This window comes from Diabrotica virgifera, chromosome 7 (assembly GCF_917563875.1).
Source record: "Diabrotica virgifera virgifera chromosome 7, PGI_DIABVI_V3a".
In the NCBI taxonomy this organism is placed as follows: Eukaryota; Metazoa; Arthropoda; class Insecta; order Coleoptera; family Chrysomelidae; genus Diabrotica; species Diabrotica virgifera.
In genome coordinates, this window is record NC_065449.1 from 71,748,566 (window position 1) to 71,766,154 (window position 17,589).

General features: G+C 32.2%; 1 protein-coding gene across 1 annotated transcript in view; it reads left to right on the forward strand.

Moving 5' to 3' along the window:
- Window positions 1–16,137, forward strand: part of LOC114330413 (phenoloxidase-activating factor 1-like) — a 54,763-nt gene extending 38,626 nt beyond the window's left edge. The window contains exons 5-6 of the mRNA XM_028279754.2: window positions 7,266–7,502; window positions 11,526–16,137. Coding sequence (XP_028135555.2) covers window positions 7,266–7,502; window positions 11,526–11,695 — 407 coding nt within the window. The 3' untranslated portion in view covers window positions 11,696–16,137. The remainder of the gene's footprint in view (window positions 1–7,265; window positions 7,503–11,525) is intronic.
- Window positions 16,138–17,589: the final 1,452 nt, after the last annotated feature.

The window sequence follows — 17,589 nt, forward strand, 5'->3', positions numbered from 1 at the left end:
TCTGTTCATTTTTCCATGTTGACCAGTGTTATTAGATATTCTAGATATCTTACATTAAAAAACACCCCCCTCTCCCCATTAAATTTTAGGAAAATATAATTCTTTAAATATAAAAAAAGTGTGTAATTTTAAAATAGAATTATTTGTTTATAAAATATAATTATTGTATTCTAAAATAAAATCTTTTTAATTTAAGTAACTTCTTATTTGTGATGATATGCGTAAAAACAGTTTCCTTTGCCAGCCAGATAAACTCGCCTACCCCTTTACATTTTGTGCACTGAAAGAAAGTAGTACCTGACTTACAAAACATAAAAATAATTTTGTCTACACTTTTTTAAACCTATATACCTGCAAAACGAATAAAATTGCATAAAAATATTGCAGAGATAAAAAAATCAAAAATCTACATTGGGAAAAATATAACGTAACTTGGCAATGTAACAAATTTGTTACAAATGTTTGACGACGTTTTTTGATAGTTTAATAAACAAAAAACAAATAAAACGTAAATGCTCTATTTATAGAATAATTGAACAATATAAAACAATCACCAAAAAAATAAAAAATAAACTATTTTTTATAAAAAATTAAAAGCTTTTAAAAGGAGTGGAGAAGCTTTTTGAAAATAAAACAGTTAACACATGGCATCGATTTAGACAAGGCGAAAACGGCGGGTTCGAAGGGAAAAATATTCCCATGAGATTTTTTTGCATAATCACATTCGTGAGACATCCCAGAATAAGGTTCAAGAAGTCGCCCACGTGAAAAGTGGGCCAATTTTTTTTAACAATTTTGTTTTACTCAAATTTTAAGAATCAATATTTTTGGCCCCAACAATTTTTTCTTCAATTATTTGGACCATTCTGGACAAAAAAGTCTCTTATAATTTTTCTCTAAAGTTGATCGTTTTCGACTTAAAAGCAATTTAAAATTGAAAAAAACGAAAAATGGCGATATTCAAGGCTTAATAACTCGGTTAAAAGTTATTATTATGAAAGTCAATATATGACTAAATCAAAGTTTAGAGCCCCCCCTACAAGATCATAAAGAAATTTTTGTCATTATTTTATTACTAAGCTGTTATTTTTAAGTAAAAATAATAAGCGCCATGCACGCGTGTGGCGACTATAAATGCTGAGTGCGAGAGAGAAGCCATTCCAGCAGTCCCATTAGGCATTCCAAATCACGTGATATAATATGGCTGCTGGATGGCGAAACTGTCATCCATAGGCGTATCCAATGTTTAAACCACTTCATATTTAATTTGCTATCACAATTTCACAAATTTCGCTACACAATTAACAAAAAAATAAAACCAAACAGGATATTCTTTACAAATTTGTCAATATTCAAGGTAAACATTAGATACGCCATGACCACCCCCCTTAACTATGTCTATGGCCATGTCAGTTTAGCCATCCACCGGCCACCACTGACAGTTCATTGGAATCCCTAATTGTGAATCTTACTCGCACTCACATTTACAGCTGCGTCAATACGATCTAACCTCTCATTGTTATTAATTAAAAATAACAACTTAGTAGTAAATTAATGACACAGATTTCTTAAGGATCATGTAGCGGCGACTTTAAACTTTGATTTAGTCACTTTCTGACTTTCATAATAATAATTTTTAACCGAGTTATTAAGTCTTAAAAATGGCCATTTTCGCGTTTTTCAAATTTTAAATTGCTTATAACTCGGAAAAGATCAACTTTAGAGAAAAATTATAAGATACATTTTTTGTCCAGAATGGTCAAAAAAAACCTCAAAAAAATTAGTCGGGGCCAAAAATATTGATTTTTGCAATTTGATTAAAAAAAATTGTTAAAAAAAATTGGCCCACTTTTCACGTGGGCGACTTCTTGAACCTTATTCTGGGATGTCTCACGAATGTGATTATGTAAAAATATCTCATGGGAATATTTTTCCCAACGAACCCGCCGTTTCCGCCTTATCTAATTAGAATTTGTCAGAAATCGGTAATAATACAAAAATAAGTTGACTATTGCTATAAATGGACAGTTTTATGATATTAGTACAAAGTGTGAGTAACAAAATGCACTTCAAGCCACCTAGAACTCACCTAAAACCTAAAATGAAAATGTTACAAATTTGTTACATTGTCAAGAAGAGGGTTAATCAACGAACTATCTTAAGAAAAAAAAAAAAAAGAAAAAATTTTTCCAAAAAATAACTTATCAAAGCTATAGTAATTGTTCAAAATGAAGATTAATTGTTGAAGACAAAATCTTGTCTTTTTATATTTGTCTGACTGACTTCCTAATCCCGTTAGGGATATTCTTCATTTCTTGGAAAGCGTCTCGAATCCGGTCAATAAGTTATTTTCTGCTATTTATTTCCCCGTTGTAACCTTTGGATTTTAGGTATCCAAAAGTTATTTTTCAGCAATTTTTTTGTGCTTTTTTAATTTTTTAGATAGTTCATTGATTAAAGTTATGTATTTTTTGTGGACTCTTTATTATTTAATTAATTAAAGGTGAATATTTGTTATGAATTATTTGTCGCCATAATAAAAAAACAGTAAAATGTTAAAATTTTAACAATTTAGATTAAATATTGGTATTAATTAAAATTAAGTCACATTTTAATTATTATTTTTACTTCGAGATCTCGCAATTCACATAATTTCAGAATTCAAATTCAAAATTTTATCCGAAATGGTTATTTTCCTAACAAGTGCAGAAAGTCATACTTCTCCGCACGCGACTGCAGTTTGGCGAACGACGCGAAGCGGGAGTTCGGCAAGCAGTCGAGTGCGGACAAGAGACTTTCTGCAAGCGTTAGGAACAATATTTTTTCTACGAGTCTTTAAAAAATGACCCAATCTTGATCAACTAATTTAATTACTATGAAAATACATACACATATTAATTCTTTGACAAGGTTGTCAAAACCAAACTTTCAGCCTAATTGGTTAGCATGACGACGATCTTGGTTTCCATGACGACGATTCAAAACCACTGTTATTGTCTACTGATTTGAATTTCGAATATTACGTCAAAATTATTTTATTTCATCGAATTCTCAGTGTAACTGCACAAGAGCTCTGAAATTATTGAATTTTTCCCGAGTAACACTTTGACAGTTTTAATTTCACGAGCCGAAGGCGAGTGAAATTATGTCAAAGTGCCACGAGAGCAAAAACTCTATATTAATTTCAGAGGTCGAGTGCAATTTGTTGCGATTATTTCATGAATAGAACTGTTCAAAACCAAAATTTTATTGTAATTTATTTATGTAAGTACCATTAAACACACAGTTTTTATAAATATTTGACGATTGAAAGTCATCACTTTTATAATTTTTAAAACATTAACTTTCATTAATGTCACTGATAGACCTGGATTCCGCGTAAGAAAGAAAAGTTGATTAATAGCAAGCTGAAAATTTGTTAATAGCTTAACGGTGTGTAGTCGGACAAACATTGATGCACGGGAACACTGGAACAGGGGAAGTTTTAACGGTGGAACATGATAAACGTTTCGTCCTGACAAGTTTATGATAGTGAAAAATAGCAAGTTGTTTTTAAATTTATTCAATAGCCAACGTTATATAATATATGAAAAAATGTTTGTCCGACAAAAAGGTTGGGCATTTTAACGAGTCCGACACGTAGAACATGTCACATCACAAGAATTATGTTGGTGATGAATAGCAGTCTGATTTTTGCATGAGAGTTTAATGAAAGGTTAGAAAAGCAATTGGAAGTTCTGTCGGACAAAATTAATGGGAAATTTTCCTAGTCGGACATTCTAAACATGTAAGATATAGACAAAAATGTTGGTGATAAATAGCAAGCTAATTTTGATTCGTTTATGTACAAATTGTATTTTGTAACGCAAAAAGTTATATGTCGGACAAAAAGTTTGGGCAAATCGAAGGAAATAAATAAAAAACATTTTTTCAGAATGACTCAGTCACATATGGATAAAGCTATTTTAGTTGTATATTATTATTTATATTCACATATTTGCATGTGCATATAAATATACATGCACACTCCAAAAACAGTGAGGTAAGTATCAATGCATGTATATATTGCAAAACAATTATTTTTTTGGGTGCAGGTTGTTCTAGATATTTTTAAAATGATAATAAAAAATATCAAAGAACATGTGAAAGCAATCTCTTGGGGTTTTCTAATTAGACGCATCAGAAAGTACGGAAAATTTTCTACAAAAAACGTTGTATACATTTTTTCCATACTCAAATCTTAACCCTGTAAACGACATTGAAAAATGTGAAGAGTGTAAAACTTCTGTGCTTATAAGAATAGACGTAAATATGACACATTATGCTTAGAAGTATGTATTACTGGCCAAGTACCTAAGCGGTGGAGGCCATAAAACTACAAAAAGAAGAAGTATGTATTAGAAGGCTGCATTTGTCAGTGTGACACTTTGTGCTATACAAAGTAGTATTTGAAAATACATGGTCTCTGAGTTTCTGTTTACCACGTGTGTTAAAAAATTAAAATTTATATTAACTATGGAGTGTTTTTGTGTCATTGAATGTCAACAGTTTAAATTTTAAGTCGCCAAATCAAAAGTGAAACCATTCAACGGAACATTTTTAAGTAATTTTCGAACATTTTACAAAGTTCGTAAAATACTTTGTCATCAATTAAATGAAGTTCAGTTGCCAGATAATTGTGAAAATTCTATTAAATATCATTCTTCGTGCTATAATGCTTTGCTTAACTGAAAAAGAAACCTAAATAAATTATTATTAAAATTATATAAAGTAACTTTTCTCAACTTTCTACAAATGAAATATATTAATGTAATATGTCACATGGCTAGAAATAATTTGCTGCCAAAATAAATCGATTAGTTTAAATTTGAAGTTACGATTGCAATTTATTATGAATTATTGTCAAAAGTGACAGTTTTTCTTAAATGGAAATGTATTCATAGACATATAGACATAAGGGTAGACAGGGAATACAGTGCAAAAAGTCGATAGGTGGTCTATCTATCTCTTGTAACCAAGCGATCCCGCGCATGTGGCAGACAAAGATAGCTAGACCACTCAATCCATAATATACTTTGCCTGATCTACTATAAATGTATTACAGTGAGGTATCTAACTGATGTTGAGACAAATCGAAAGATATCGATTGTAATTGATTGCAGGTACTTTTGACATAGAATAATCACCCCTTATTGAAATTTCAAAAATTATTTTTTTAAATTGTCCGACTACAAAATCTACCCCTTATTTTTTTCCGACAACAGTCATTCTTGGTAAGGAATAATTTACTTAATTAAATTTCGTTTTTGTCGGAAAGCTATTTATCACCAGCGTTTTTGTCTATATCTTACCTCTTTAGAATGTCCGACTACGAAAACTTCCCATTAATTTTGTCGGACAGAATTTCCAATTGCTTTTTTAACCTTTCATTAAACTCCCATGCAAAAATCAGACTGCTATTCATCACCAACATAATTCCTGTGATGTGACATGTCCTACGTGTCGGACTCGTTAGAATGCCCAACATTTTTGTCGGACAAACATTTTCTCATATATTACATAACGTTGGCTATCGAATAAACTTAAAAACAACTTGCTATTTTTCACAATCATAAACTTGTCAGGACGACACGTTTATCATGCTCCACAGTTAAAACTTCCCCTGTTCCAGTGTTCCCGTGCATCAAAGTTTGTGCGACTAGACACCGTTAAGCTATTAACAAATTTTCAGCTTGCTATTAATCAACTTTTCTTTCTTACGCGGGATCCAGGTCTATGAATGTATTTTTTCGTAGCAACGAAGGCCATCTGACGTAATATACTTAAGGACGGGAGATTATCAAAAATTATCGATTTATTTCAGATTTCTGTAGCTTTCTATTGGTCAGAATCTCCTATGAATGAAATAATCGCGTTAATTTCATTAAAATATGAACACAATAAGATATATTTGAAATAAATTTGTAAATAATATCTAAATATTAGTTTATTGCATGTATTATAATTGCTTTAAGGCCACATTAACATACCTAAATTAACACGCGTGCGGAAAAGTAAAACGCGTGCAGAAAAGTAAAACGCGTGCGGAAAAGTAACACGCGTGCGGAAAAGTAAAACTTTCTAAACTAAAACGCGTGCGCAAAAGTAGACATTTTTGCACGCTCGTAGAAGAAACCATTTTACCGAAAATTCAAAGTATACCACTAAATTTAGTTTTTAATCCTCTTTTCAAATGCAAAATCCATTTTAAAGAATTTAATGAACAGGATGTTGTTTTTGGGTCGGAAAATTTTTCCAATATTTTTTAATACGGACTTGGATTTTTTTCAGTTTTAAATAAATTAATTGATTCTACACGTTAAAAAATATTTGCGTGTCAAAAATAAAATAAATATACAGTGTGGTTAAAAAGTTATGAACCAAATAAGAAAATGACAAAATAGATAAAACACCCATCATTTTTGTTATTAATAAAGTAAGACCCATTAAGTATGGTATTTTTGGGACCGCCTAAGTATCCTGTTTCTACAGTTATCGTATGTTACTTTTCCAATGAAACAGCCTGTATAAATCGACGGGTCTCAACGTTTTTTTTATAATTTTTTGAAGGAGAGAAATAATTTTATTTCATAAATGCCTTTCACACTGTATAATATACATGTGCGTTAAATGTTATGCTCACCTACATGTATCTAGATTTAAACAATGTTATGAACTGAAGTCAATAAAATTAAATGTTGAAATATTTTTTTAAATGTCTATGACTTCCAAAATATTTTTATGCAATGTGCATAAATGCACCAGTAGTCTTTCTATATAGATATTATATAAATAAATTCATATTTTCGGTCATTTTTGTTTTAATTCTTCTTCTTCACGTGCCATATCAGAATTATCCGACGTTGGCGATAACCATTGCGAAGGCTTCTCGATCTTCTGCAATATGGAATAACTGTCCTGCATTTGATATTTGAGTCCATTCACGAATGTTTTTTAACCAAGAAACTTGCTTTCTTCCTATACCTCTACGGCCCTCTATTTTGCCTTTAAGGATCAGTTGTAATATTTTATATCGATTTAATTACACTAACTTAAAACCAAAAACACTTTTTTGAAAAAAAAAATTCTGATTAATAGAGTTACCGGTTAAATATAGGTTAAAATAGAACAATTAAAAAAATATAAAATATATAAAAAAAAATGTAATTTTAATTTCTTTACTACAATATAATTCAAACACTGATATATTTATTTATTTCTTATAGATTCAGTTAGACCTATTTGTCTTCCTGAACCAAATGAAGAATCCTTGGGAAGTTATGATGTACTCATAACATCGGGATGGGGCTACACTAGATATGGCCGTTCCGATGTGAAACTCAAAGTTGATCTCCCTTTTCGAAACAAAGACGAATGTACCGCACTTTTTAAAAATACGAACGTCAAACTCAATGACAATCAAATATGCGCCGGAGGAGAAGAAGGAAAAGATTCTTGTCAAGGTAAATTTATTAGATTCACAATCTATGTTTTTTCTTCCTGGGTGATCCCTTTTTAACCTTCCGATGACCAACCTTTTTTTGTTACACGGATGACCAAGGGGGGGAAGAATGACCCCAGGTCAAAAGTGTCAAAAATGACAATTAATAAAAAATGAAGTTTTTCTTTATTTATTTTTTTTATGGCATGGACTTTATCTCATTTAGCCAGTCACAACATGAGTATTAGTGTCGTGTGTAGTGTGTATGTTGAGTAAGTGTCTTGTTACTTTGCAAAGTCGACGTTATTAGCGTAAAACTATTTGGAATTACACATAATAGACGGTATTTTACTAAACATCAACTTCAGAATATATTTTTTATTCGTAAAATATAGGGAATTTTTTTTATTTCAAAATATGAGGATATCTTGAATGATATTAAAGTAAAATAAAAAAATAATGAGTTAAAAATTGAAAATACTTTTGAATTTATGAAAGAAAAACTTACGCTGGGGTCACAATTTCCCCCGCTTCGTCATCCGAAGGTTAACACTTTAAAAAAGTTGTGACGAGTTTTCTCTGAAAACTGCTTTATTTTTTGGTTATTTCGCGTTGGTATATTCGATTTGGAATTTCACGGATAAAAACCTATTGTTCATTAACTACAACTCTGCTTGTACTGGATCTACGGATCTCATAGATACACCATATCTTAGTTTGCTGTTCGTTTAGTTTGTTATTTTGCTTATTAGTTCCATAAGTTGATTATACAATTTGTAATTTATTTAAATTTTGCAATAGATTGTTTTTGTTATATTTCATTAGTTTTTATTTATATTGACGATTTATGTAATTTGAGTATGTAGTATTTGTTATTGTTTTTGAGCTTAACCGTAACCGTGCGACCAGAGAGATATGAATGCATTAGTCTTATAACTGGGGTTTGCATACCGATGTTCATAAGGATGTTCAGCAGTTTCTTTGTCAGTCCAGCATGCCATACCTGAGCTTTCTAAACATCAAGAAAAATACCAAGAGAAATTTTTGTGTCTAAATTATGTGTTATATATGTGACGAATTCTGTAAACGTAGTTTTTGTTGATAGACCTACTCTAAAGCCGAATTGGTATTCTGTAATTTCATCAGAATATTTAGGGGAGTGCAATTAGAACTAAAACAGTTTCGGAAAAATTCAAACAAGCTTATATTTTTCTAAAACTTGTTTTGTTGGTTCATATACATGTTAAAGTAAAAAGTTCTACTCGCAGATTTCGCTGCCAATTGTTTATTAATTGTTTAAACAATAATAATTTTTTGTATAAATAATTTTAAAAATATCGTTAAATTCATCATTTTACTTTGATCAAATATGTTTCTATTTTGTTTTTGAACATGCTTAATCCGAATATGGCATTACAATTTAAAAATTCTTATACATAAGCTCTTATACAGTATGTGTGCGTAGCTAGGAACCACATGCAAAACTTTTTTATTATCAATTTTACGAAAAAAATGTTATTCTTCATAAAATGCTCTGGATAGTCAAAAATTTAAAACTCAATCGTCATGTATCAAATTTTATCAATTTTATACGAGTTATGTCAAAAATATAAATTTCGTTAAAGAGTAAAGCACCTTCATATCCCAGAATAGCAAAAAAAGCTATTATGAAAAGTTAAAAAAATGTTTTTTAAATTTTTTCTCAAATTACGGATACCCATCATCATTTTATTACAATTATGATAACTAGGTTATTATCAATTTTACGAAAAAAAGTTATTCTTCTTAAAATGCTCCACCTGGTCTAAAATCTAAGATACAACTAACATATATCAAACTTTTGCAATTTTATACGAGGTATGTAAAAAGTATGAATTTTACTTAAGAGTTAAGTGCCTTTATTATTCACAATATTTTAATTAGAAGGATGTAATTGAACACTGAAACATATTTTTAATTCCAAACAACTTTTCTTAATAACAATTTTCGATGTTGTGAAATATAAAGGTACTTTACTCTTGAGTGAAATTCATATTTTTTGACATACCTCGTATAAAATTAATAAAATTTGACACTTGATGGTTGCATCTTAGATTATATACAATGCAGAATATTTTATTGGGAATAACTTTTTTTCGTAAAACTGATAATAAAAAAGTTATCAATAGGTCTCAAGTTACGCAGACATACTGTGAGCTAAAAAAAAATTTTTTGTTGAACATTTATTATTGTTGAAGCTTATTATTAAATGTATTTTAGGTAAGTTTTATAGAAAAAAGTTTTGATCACTTTGTATAAACATTTTTTTAAATGGAAATTTTCGGTTTTTGTATTACATTTTTGTTATCTTTCTTAATTTTCTCAAAAAGAAATAGTTTATTTCATTTCTAAAATAAAATAATTTAGTGAATTTTAAAGATTACACCCTAAGCTTTAAAAAAGCACCTATAGAACTGTAATAAATTTGTTCAAACTTGAGTAATTCGGTCTTAAATTGGTGGTAATTCTCTAAAACTACGAAGTTTTCAAAAATTACATTTTGTGAGACATCGCGTATCATTTGAATTAAATTTTTGATATTTTTTTTGAGAGAAACGTCGTTTATTAAAATGTCTGAAAGGCAAGCTGTGCAAAATTGAGAGCTTTATAAGAAACATTGTATTAGTTACACATTTTTAAATCATTTTTAAACCAAATTCATGTAAGTCTCACTTTCCGCCCACACCATACTTATGCCCATTCATTTTATTTCTTTTTATTACAACCGCAAGATAGCTAAACTATTTTTCTTTCACGATCAATTTATAAAATTTCATTTGATCCATTAGTTAAAGAATTACATTAAAATAACTCAACCGTGCACTTCGCCGTACGCTAGTTTACATTGCGCCAGTGTTTGCGAGAAGGGTGACTTTAGCGTTATAAATAAAAAATTATAGAAGCTACAGATTTAATCAAAAATAAATAACCATTTTAAATTTCGTTGCAACATAAAACTACATCCGCATCATTATTCCAGTTCAATCAGAGAGTGCAGGAAGCACCTCTACCGGTTTCGAAACTTATTAGTCTCTCTCTGACCCAACTAGGACAAACCCCGGCGTGCAGTCACGGATTGCAACGAACGAAATGGCAGGGATGCCCTAGCAGCAACTGCTATCAAAAAACTAAGTTTTCAATCTAATAGCATATAAAACAACATCCAAAAATGTTATTCCAGATCCTACCAGACTGAAAACAATGGGAACCTTCTCTGGTAACACCTCCGAGGCTTCTACAATTTGCAAGCCATAACGGATGCTGAGACTAAGGAAGATGAGGGAATTTTACAAATTTTAATTCGCGTCCCATCTGCTCAGCGCGGTAAAGGGAACCATTCTCGTTGGAACTTTACCACGCTGAGCAGATGGGACGTGAATTATAAATTGTAAAATTCCCCCATCTTCCTTAGTCTCAGCATCCGTTATGACTTGCAAATTGTAGAAGCCTCGGAGGTGTTACCAGAGAAGTTTCCCATTGTTTTCAGTCTGGTAGGATGTAGAATGATATTTTTGGATGTTGTTTTATGTGCTATTAGATTGAAAATTTTATTTTTTGAATTTTTTCTACAGATTTAACTTTAGAAAAATCTTTATAGGGTTTTTTTTTTAATTTTCTAAATATTTCAACGGTCAAGTCAGTTTATTTCTACAATTTACATTTTCGGAGTTATTTAAAAAAACATTTAATTTCGCAGTTCATTGCTTTAGTAAAAAATGAAGCACCCACTTCTCGAGTAGAACTTTTTGATATGTTGTTTATTAAACACTTCTTAATGAAATTACAAAGAGTTCTACCTTGTTTGATTTTTTCCGATGAGAAAATCTATATGCATTCCCCTAATTCACTTAAATAAAAATTGATTTTAAAGATACTTTGAAAAATAGGTAATGCTTTACTATATTTTCAAATTTAATTCCTAGTAACTTGAAAACTAAGTTTCTGCGGTCAGATTCTTACTCTAATTTAAGCTTCCGATTTTCATTTATAATTAAAATTTTTACAGGTGACAGCGGTGGTCCCTTAATGAAAAGATCAAATAAAGAAATTCTTCAATGGTATCAGGAGGGAATAATTTCATTTGGAAGTACCATTTGTGGCAGAAAAGATTTGCCTGGAGTGTACACAAAAGTTTCGAATTTCTTGCCATGGATACACGGACACGTAACAGCTTAAATAAATGTATTGAATAATGTCTATATGTGGGTGGTGCGATAAGTAACTAGCCTCTCCGTTAGATGGCGCCACTGTCGCTAGAAAAATTTACCATCGTGTAATACATTATTAGCCCGATCAGGGAACGCAAAATTTTACGAAAACCTCCAAAAAAATTAATTAAGGATGAAAATTTGGGAATAGGTAGTTGAAATTATCCATTATTATAATATATAAGAAAAAGTTTACAATTCTACATCCCCTCCATTTTACAAAAATTGGAAAATACGGGGTGAAAATTTTTTCTCTGGGGTGAAAAAGTATATGTTCAAAATATGTCCGGAATTGGATAAAATGACTAACTCTAAGTAACTTTTGTTATATAGAGTTTTTTTACTAAGTCAATACTTTTCGAGTTATTTGCGAGTGAATGTGTTCATTTTTAACAAAAAAATGTTTTTGGACGGTTTTTCGGAGATAACTCAAAAAGGAAGTATTTTAGCGAAAAAAATATTCTTTTAGTAAAAATATAGACTATAAAAAATTGAAAAAAATGGTGTATGCGTGAGGTCTGCAGACCCAGTAGAAGCAGACTTGCAGCTAATGAAATGTAGGTTCTTCTTCGTCAAATTCCAAATCGAATATTTCAATGCGAAATAACCAAAAAACGGAGCAGTTTTCGGGGATAATTCATTAAAACTTTTTTAAAGTGTTTAAAAAAAGGTTTATTTTTGTTGTAATATTAAGAGAAAGTGAGTTACGCTCAAAATATTGTTTTAATAAATACATAGGCAAAAAACAATACATAGACAAATAACTTGTGAAGTGGTAATGTTAAAATCTATATGTGATGATAATTAGGGGGTGATTTTCGCGATTTTTTTACCAAAAAATAAAAGGGGCCAACAATATTTTGAGCGTAATTCACTTAATTTTAATATTAAAAGTTTCTTTAAGAAATAAAAATAAACCTTTTTTAAAACACTTTAAAAAAGTCAAAATAAATTTTCCCCTTAAAGTGCTCCGTTTTTGTATTATTTCACATTGGAATATTCGATTTGGAATTTGACGGTGAAGAACCTACTTTTCATTAGCTGCAACTCTGCTTCTACTGTGTCTACAGACCTCATGTATACACAATTTTTTCAATTTATCAATTTTATGGGCTATATTTTTGCAAACAATATTTTTTTCGCAAAAATACTTACTTTTTGAGTTATCTCAGAGAAACCGTCCAAAAACATGTTTTATTTTGTTAAACATGAACATATTCACTCGCAAATAACTCGAAAAGTATTGACTTAGTGAAAAAACTCTATAGAAGAAAAGTTGTTTAGAATTAGTCATTTGGTATTTTTAGTATTATTTTCATCTTCGAGAGGGGAGTATTCCCCTCCATTTTTGTAAAATGGAGGGGATGTAGAATTGAACACTTTTTCTTATATAAGAATAGACAATTTTAACTACTTATTCCCACATTTTCATCCTTCCTTTATTTTTTTGGGGTCAGATTGTTCTTTGATCGGGCTATATTGTAGACCACGATTGTAGACGGCCTATGTCAAAATGTCAGCCAAATCGAACTCGTAGGTTTGTTTCGACCGCGTGTGTAAGCGGGCGTGTTTGGGGATTTTAGAAAAATAAAAAAGAGCAATATCAGTGGGTAATCGACTCTTATTTTTAGATGGGTAATCCTGCAACGAAATTAAAAAGCGCTTGAATGCTGCAAACAGTGACTCTTCTTCTTCGACGGAAACCGTCAAATAATGGTTTAACGAGTTTCAACGTGGTGGCACGTCGGTTTTAGACCCAGCTTTCCCAAAAAAGCTACCACTAAAGATGACGTAAAATAAATCTAGGATCTCGTATTGGTAGACCGCCGCCTGCAGATGAGTGAGATAGCTGAGCCAGCACACATCTCAAAAGATCTCGTTGGTCATATGCTGCATGAAATTTTGGGCATGAAAAAGCTGTCGGGGCGATGCCTGCCGCATTTTTTAACTTCAAACAATAAACGCAACCAGGCGACCACTTCAGAACAGTATCTGATGCTTTGGCAAGTGTAATCCAAATGAGTTGTTACGTTGTTTCATTTCCGTCAACGAAACATAGTTCAACTGGTATACACCAGAGTCCAAGGAACAGTCGATGCAGTGGACTTCACCCCTCGAACGTGCTCCGAGGAGGGCGAAGACTCTCCACTAGGCCGGAAAGGAGATGACCACCATTTTATGGGATTTAAAAGGTGTGATCTATATCCTTGATCAGAACTACTACCGGAAATCGCAATAGATGAAATAAAACTAGTCCTAAGGGAAGCTAAGAATAACAAATCTCCAGGCGAAGATTGTGTAGTTACTGATGCAATAAAAATTGGAGGCATTTTTCTACTTAAGAAAATAAAAAACCTTTTAACATGTGCCTTTTGGATAGTAATATACCCGACAAATAGCACAATGCTGAAGTAATGTAATTATATTGTACAAAAAAGGAGATCTCCATGAATTAGCAAACTACAGACCTATAAGCCGTCTTAGTCTCTTATACAAACTCCTTACAAGAATAGTAACGAATAGTCTTGAGAAAAAACTTGATTTCCACCAGCAAATGGAGCAAGCGGGATTTCGTACCGGATTTGTAACAAATGATCACCTACAGAGCATTAAAACAGTAATAGAAAAGACTATCGAATATAGCCAACCACTCGTTTTGGCTTTTATAGATTTCCATAAAGTCTTTGACACGGTAGTATTTGTCAAAATTCTGGAAGCACTACAAGCATGCCGCATTGACTACCGATACACAAAGTTAATTTACAATACATACAAGAACGCAACTATGTCGGTGAAACTACCTAAAATCACGGACCATATCTCAATCGGCAGAGGAGTCCGACAGGGCGATACCTTATCGCCTAAACTGTTTACCGCAGTAATAGAATAATATGCTTGTAAAAAACTTAACTGGGACGAGCGAGGCCAAAATATTGACGGTAGAAGATTAACAAATTTGAAATTCGCAGACGACATAGTTTTATTCTCTGACAACCTCAAGGAGATATGTACAATGCTTCATGAACTTCAGTTAGTGTGTGCCAGTGTAGGTCTTAAAATAAACATATCCAAAACAAAATTCATGACAAACCTAGTACCTAGCAAAAATATCAATATTCGAGACAACAAAGTAGAGCTAGTGGAAAAATACATATATGTTGGACACAAAATAAAGATCACAGGAGACAACCAAACATACGAACTACGAAGACGAATAAACCTAGCATGGGCAGCCTATGGAAATCTCAAAGATATCTTTAAAAGCGATATACCAATTTCTTTAACATCTAAAACATTTGACCAATATGTGTTGCCCGTGATGACTTATGGTGCCAAAACTTTGACATTGACAGCTACAGCTTCTAAAATGCTGCAAATAGCTCAGAGGAAAATGGAAAGGTTAATGCTTAGTATATCGCTTCGTGACCGAGTTAGAAATGAAGACTTAAGACGAAGAACAGGAGTTACCGATGTAATTTCCCGAATTGCCACCCTGAAATGGAACTGGACCGGACACGTCGCCCGAATCAGTGATAAGAGGTGAACGAAGAGATTACTTGAGTCGACGCCGAGATTAGACAAAAGAAGTAGAGGAAGACCACCTACTCGTTGAACTGACGATCTCAAGAAAATGTTAAGAAATTGGATGCAAAGTACTCAAAATAGAGCACAATGGACAAAAATGAGGGAGGCCTATGTCCAGCAGTGGACGCAAAGAGCTGGATGATGATGATCTATATCCACTTCCTGAAAAAGGGCAAAACGATCACAGGGCTTGACTATGGCGCATTATTAGCCTGATTCTACGCCGAATTTCAGCAAGAGTCACTGGTGGATCCAGGGGGGTGTCACGGGGGTCATGACCCCCCATAATTGTAAACCCACTTATCCTAGGGTTGGTAAGACTAAGTGACCTTGCATCAGAGAAAAGTAATTAAATCACCCTCAAAACCCATGGCCCCCCCCAAAAAAATTTCTAGATCCGCCACTGAGCAAGAGCAGCCCCAATTGAGAAAGAAAAAAAATACTGTTCCACCATGACAACACTCCGGCTTACACCTCCGCCATCGACATTGCCAAATTAGTCGAATTTGGCTATAAACTGCTGTTCGATCCAACGTATTCTCCAGATTTGGGCCTGTATGATTTCTTTTTCCAAACTTGAAAAAGTCACTCGCCGGGCAGAAAGCCAAAGGTCTGCAAAGCCTACTTTGCAGACCTCGAGAAAAGGTATTTTTCAGACGAGAAAAAGTTGGTGTAAGTGTATCGGGGTCAAAGGAGTCTACGTTCAGAAATAAATTCGCCATTTTCAAAAATTTTCGTTTTACTTTTAAAGGCTAAGTACTTATCGGACCGCCCTAGTAACTGCCAGTGCGAAATTTTTAGAAATAAATAATATGCATAATATTATTATATTGTTTTTTTTTTATTTAGCTAATGCCTCGACAACTAATGGCCATTGGCATGGTTGGTACGGTGAATTTTTGCAGGTAGGTACCTAGTGTCATGTGCAGTGTGTGTTGAGTAAGTGTCTTGTTACTTTGCAAAGTCGACGTCATTGTCTTTGCAAAGAGAGGCTAATTGTATCTGAACGTCTGCGGTCCCTCCGGTGAGTACCGATCCCACAAGGACATAATCTATTTTCATTTATTAATTATTAATATACGAAAAATTTCTGGCCCTGGTGAGATTCGAAGTCACGAGCATTCGGACCTTTCAATCCAAAGGTAGGCGCTCTTACCACTGAGCCACAGAAGGGGTATAATTATATTGGTTTAAAAAATTAAAACTAAATAGTGTGACATTTTCTTTTGCTGTTTACAAAACATAATTGAGCAAATAATACTTACAAAGAAGCAATTCAGTACTGTTATCTATTATTTTATTCAACTCGTTAAACTTGTGTATATTAATCAATACCAATTAGGAGAGTGCATATAGATTTTCACTTCGGAAAAAATCAAACAAGATAGAACTTTTTGTATGTTCATTAAGAAATGTTTAATAAACAATATATCAAAAAGTTCTACTCGAGAAGTGGGTGCTTCCTTTTTTAATAAACAAATGAACTGCGAAATTAGATATTTTTTTAAATAACTCCGAAAATATATATTTAAGAAAAAAACCGACTTGACCATTGAAAACTTCATAAAATTTTACAAAAATAATTTTACATAAAGATTTTTCTAAAATTAAATCTGCAGCTTCCATAATTTTTTATTTGCAACGCTAAAGTCACCCTTCTCACAAACATTGGCGCACTGTAAACTAGCATATGGCGAAGTGCACGGTTGAGTTATTTTAATATAATTAGAATAATTGAAATATAAATATAATAAACAATATTTTAAATCTTTTTAAAGACTTTTCGTTAATAAACTGCTTTCTGGCTGCATCCCGTATCTCCGGATTTTACAATATATAATCACAAGAGACGACGGAAGTAGGAGAAAGCAAATAGAGGACGCTTTGGCCACGCATTTACCTTCCCTTCGTCAAGGAAAAGGACCGAAAGACAGTTTCTAAATACTCAAAATGAGTAAAAATGAAGAAGATAAATAAGATCAAGGCAGGTTTTGTTTATATTTGATTCAGAGTCGGACCATCATCTCCATATAGCTATTTCAGCATCCCTATGCCTCATCAGTGAAGCTCAGAAGTATCAACTCCGAAGGAAATACAAACAGTTCTGCCAATTTAAGGCAAACCATCGCGATGCAATGAACCCACCTCTGAGACGCAATTTAGCGACATCTCTCGTATTACGAGGAAAACAACGAAAAGCCCCAGATACAAAGTTTACTACCTTTTAAAAAATGAGAATAATTGAAATAAAAATATAATAAACAATATTTTAAATCT